We start from the raw sequence: 5,239 nt of genomic DNA on the forward strand, positions 1-5,239 counted from the left end.
AGGCACCGAGCCTATATTTCTTTTTTAAAGACATGATCTTGCTCTTACTTTTGCTCAGGCTGGTCTCAAACTCCTAAATTCATGCAGTCTACAACCTGGGCCTCTGAAAGTGCTAGGATTTCAGGCGTAAGCTACCATGCCCAGCCTCTGGCTGGTTTTTTATTGGAGATGGGGTGTCACTCTTGCTCAGGCTGGTCTTGAACTCCTGAGCTCAAGCAATCCACCAATCCACTGGCCTTGGCCCCCCAGAGTGCTAGGATTACAGGAGTGAGCTACCATACCCGGCCTCATTGCCTTTTCTTTTAAACTTGTTTTTATCTGGTCAGTGGGTTTTTTGATAAGATGATCATCAAGTCTAGGCTCAGTACCTGTAGCTCAGTGGCTAGGGTGCCAGCCACATACACCAGAGCTGGCGGGTTCAAATCCAGCCCGGGCCTGCCAAACAATGACAAATACAACCAAAAAATAACTGGGTGTTGTGGCAGGTGCCTGTAGTCCCAGCTACTTGGGAAGCTGAAGCAAGAGAATCACTTAAACCCAACAGTTAGAGGTTGCTGTGAGCTGTGATGCCACAGTACTCTGTCCAGGTGACATGGTGAGGCTCTGTCTCAAAAGAAAAAAAAAAAGATGATGATCAAGTCTAAAAGAAAGAGGACTTGAACTCAAGTCTTCTGAGTCAGTCTGAGCGAGGACAGCTCTAAAGGTGACCCACAGACCAGTGTTCAGCCAATGTCTGTTGATGTCCTTGCTGACACATAAGCTTCATAGCTCACCCAAGACCACTAGAAAGCAGTTCTTGAACCAGCTTCTTTGAGTAACACTGATTTGAATGGACTTTGCTGGGAAGGCCTTGTGACAAAAAATGGATCTCCAGAACTTTGTTCTGAAGAACAGAATTCTAGAGTTTCTTTGAAAGTCAGGATGTCTGCTGTCATCTAATGAAGAGTAAATATTTGAAAAAAAAAAAATTTTTTTTTTTTTTTTTGAGATAGTCTCACTTTGTTGCCCTCACCCTCAGTAGAGTGCTATAATATCATAGCTCAACAGCAATGTCAAACTCTAGGGCTTAACTGATCCTCTTGCCTCAGCCTCCTGAGTAGCTGGGACTACAGGCGCCCACCAATGTGCCCAGCTATTTTTTTTTTTCCAGAGATGGGGTTTTGCTCCAGCTCAGGCTGGTCTCAAACTCCCAAGCTCAAGTAATCCACCTGCCTCAGTGGGTGGGATTACAGGCACGAGCCATTGTGCTCGGCCTACATTAATTTTCCTCAGCCTTATTCTTTTGAAAGTATACTCTCGATTCTTACCAATGTTTCGGCTTCATGTCTTAGGTGTTGTCTGTGCTTTATCTTTTTGGGGTTTGAATTTCATTTTGTTTGTGTAGGCTGCTCAATGACGGTGCTACTGCTGGTTTTCTTTTTTTTTGAGACAGAGTCTCATGTCACCCTGGGTAGAGTGCAGTGGCATCACAGCTCATAGCAACCTCTAACTCCTGGGCTTAAGTGATTCTCTTGCCTCAGCCTCCCAAGTCGGTGGGACTACAGGCACCTGCCACAACTCCCGGCTATTTTTTTGGTCCAGTTGTCGTTTAGCCCGCCAGCCTAGTTGGAACCTGCCAGCCTTGGTGTATGTAGCTAGGTCCGTTACCACTGTACTACAAAGGTCAAGCTCTGCTGTTGGTTTTCAGTGTCGTAGACCCTTAACAAGTTGCTTTTTTAGTCAGCAAAGTGCATTGCTGTGCATGATTCCATCTGATGTTCCCCATGTCCCATAACATAAAGATGACAAGTGCTTGATACTGTCCTCCACAGTTCACAAAGAAGTTAGGGTCAACTGGTACATTTCGTATTCAGGCCCACAAGTTAACTAACTGTGGCTCTCATTTTTCATAAATTTCCCTTTTTCCCCTCAAAAAAAAAAGCCTTGAAAAGTTATTTCTATTTGTTCTGCTTCAACTTTTAGTGAGGGAACATATTTTCTCAACTGCCTCAATTTCATTTTGGAATGAGGCAGAGTAATGAGTAAGTAATTATCTAACGCATCATCATCATTATTCTTCTAGATGTTACGATCCAGAACAGTGAATTGATGTGTGGTAGCATGGACAAAGGAACCTTAGGATCGGGATCCAAGAACAATATCTTTTACATTTTGCTGCGAGACTGGGGGCAGAACGAAGCTGCTGATGCCATGTCCCGGCTTGCCAGGCTGGCTCCCGTCTACCTGTGTGAGTGTCTCAGCATCTTCCCTTTATTGGAGTAGTTCTTAGAATTCTAGAGTTTTATGTTATTTGTTCTTTTACAGTTGTTTCATTCTCCTCCACCACCTGGGTAGAGTGCAGGTGGCGTCGCAGCTCATAGCATCCTCTAACTCTTGGGCTTAAGAGATTCTCTTAAGTGACACACGCACACACAGATACTAGTTTCCGGCTAAATCACATGTGCTTATATTAATGAAATTGACTCAGTACTGACTACAGATTTAGATTTCCTTTTCAGGTCTCTTCTCAAAATCTGTAGTAGCTCCCTGTTGTCTTCCACATAGGGTTATATTATAAAAGGACCTTCATGTGTGGCTTCCAGGAGGCATGGGAAGCTAATAAGCCTGTGGGCCTGCTGTGATTCAGCCCTACCAGATTGCTCACTGTTTCCCTACTATGCCTTCGCTGTCATGCTTTGAGCGTGCCATGTGTCAGGGGATGTTTGCATATCAAAAAATCTTTATTCCATTCTTATACTTGCCTGGATATGTAATTCTAGATCAAAAATTATTTTCCCGCAGAATTTTGAAGTTTCCACCCTGTTCTCTTCTAGTTTTTGTACTTGTCATTAGGGTATGCTGCTATCCTTATTCCCACATTTCTAAATTCGAATGGTTTTTTCACTCTTGTCTTAGCCTTCCAGAGTGCTAGGACTATAGGTGTGAGCCACCATGCCCATCCTTTCACTCATTTTTTAATTGGATTGTTCGTTTATTTTTTTTTTCTTGTTGAATTGTTAGAACTCCTTATATAGGGTGGACGTAAAGTTCGGGTGCAGATTACATGAGCTTACTATTTAAATTGTACACAAACTTTATGTCCATTCTGTATATTCTAGTTCTTAATCTCTTCTCAGATGGGTAGTTTGCAAATATTTTCTCTCATTCTGTGTATTGTCTCTTCAACAATACATTGTTAATTGTTTCTCTTTGTTAGGCAGAAGCTTTTTAGCTTGATATAATCCCATTTGTCTAATTTTGCTTTGTCTGCCTGTGCTTTGGGGATATTACCCAAGAAATCATTGCCCAGTCCAATGTCCTGAAGCATTTCCCTGTGTTTTCTTTCAGGAGTTTCATAGTTTCAGGTCTTAGATTTCAGTTTTTAATACATTTTGATTTGAATTTTGCATATGGTAAGTTTCATTCTTCTGCATCTGGATATCTAGTTTCCCCAGCACCATTTATTTGAAGAGACTGTCCTTTCCCCACTGTATATTCTCGGCACCTTTGTCAAAGATAAGTTTGCTGTAGATATGCAGATTTATTCTTGGATTTTCTCTTCTGTTCAGTTGGTCTGTGTGTCTGTTTTTATGCCATTACCATGCTGTTTTGCTTACTGCAGCTCTGTGGTATAATCTGAAGTGAGGGAATGGTGATCCCTTTGGTTTGGTTCTTTTTGCTCAGGATGCTTTGGCAATTCTGTGTCTTTTGTGATTCCATATAAATTTTAGAATTAGTTTTTCTTTTTCTGTGAAGAATGTCATTGGTATTTTTGTGAATATTGCATTGAATCTGGGTAGTATGGACCTAAGCAGTATCGATTTCTTCCAATCCATGAGCAAAGCATGGAATATCTTTCTTTTTTAAAAAATAAATGTTCTATGAAGGAAATCTGTCCGTTTTTGTGTATCCTCTTCAACTTCTTCTTTTTTTTTTTTTTTGGAGACAGCCTCAAGCTGTCACCCTCAGTAGAGTGCAGTGGCATCACAGCTCACAGCAACCTCAAACTCCTAGGCATAAGCGGTTCTCTTGCCTCAGCCTCCCAAGTAGCTGGGACTACAGGCGCCCGCCACAAGGCCTGGTTTTTTTTTTTTTTTTTTTGGTTGCAGCTGTCGATGTTTAGCAGGCCCACGCTGGATTCGAACCCGCCTGCTCTGGTGTATGTGACTGGTGCCTTGGCTGCTTGAGCTATAGGCGCTAAATCCCTCTTCAATTTCTTTTATCAGTGTTTTATAGTGTTCATTATATTATTTATTTATTTTTGAGACAGAGCCTCAAAGCTGTCGCCCTGAGTAGAGTGCTGGGACATCACAGCTCACAGCAACCTCCAACTTCTGAGCTCAAGGGATTCTCCTGCCTCCGCCTGTCTACACACCTGCCACTACGCCCAGCTATTTTTTGGTTGCAGCCATCATTATTGTTTGACGGCTCGGGCTGGATTCAAACCCTCCAGCTCAGGTGTATGTGGCTGGCAACTTAGCTGCTTGAGCCACAGGCACCAATGCTATAGTTACTGTTCGTTATAGAGATCTTTCACTTCCTTGATTAAGTTTATTCATAGGTATTTTATTTATAGCTATCATAAATGGGATTATTTTCTTCATTCTTTTTTAAATTGTTTACTATTACTATAATGCTACTAATTTTTGTATGTTGATTTTGTATCCTGCAACTTTACTGAATTGTTTATCAATTCTGAAGGGTTTTTTGTGGCATCTTTAGGTTTCTATATATGTAAGGTCATGTCATCCACAAACAAGGATAATTTGACTTCTTCCTTTCCTGTTTGGATACCCATTCTTTCTTTCTCTGGTCTGATTGCTCTAGCTAGAACTTGCAGTACTATGTTGAATAACAATAGTAAGAGTAAGCATCCTTGTCTTGCAATCCAGATCTTAGAAGAAAGGCTTTCAGTTTTTCCCCATTCAGAAGGATACTCACTATGGGTCCATCATTTATGGCTTTTGTTGTGTTGAGGTAAGTTCCTTCTATACTAGTTTTTTGAGAGTTTTTATCATGAAGGGCAATTGGATTTTACTGAAGCCTTCTCATCATCAGATGAAATTGTCCTATGGTTTATATCCTTCATTGTGTTGGTTTGATGTATCACATGGATTGATATGAGTATGTAGAATCATCCTTGCATCTCTGGAGTGAATCCCACCTGATCATGATGAATAACCTTTTTTTTTTTTTGAGACAGAGCCTCAAGCTGTCCCCCTGGGTAGAGTGCCGTGGCATTACAGCTCACAGCAACCTC

At 41.5% G+C, this 5,239-nt stretch overlaps 1 protein-coding gene across 1 annotated transcript in view; it reads left to right on the plus strand.

The window, feature by feature from the left end:
• The window catches only part of POLR3A (RNA polymerase III subunit A), a 63,312-nt gene that overhangs the window by 25,228 nt on the left and 32,845 nt on the right, over nucleotides 1-5,239 (plus strand). Inside the window, exon 15 of the mRNA XM_003783521.3 lies at nucleotides 2,063-2,227. Within this exon, the coding sequence (XP_003783569.1) occupies nucleotides 2,063-2,227 (165 nt within the window). The remainder of the gene's footprint in view (nucleotides 1-2,062; nucleotides 2,228-5,239) is intronic.

The sequence above is a fragment of the Otolemur garnettii genome, unplaced genomic scaffold (genome assembly GCF_000181295.1).
Source record: "Otolemur garnettii isolate 467f Iridium unplaced genomic scaffold, OtoGar3 scaffold00008, whole genome shotgun sequence".
NCBI lineage: Eukaryota > Metazoa > Chordata > Mammalia > Primates > Galagidae > Otolemur > Otolemur garnettii.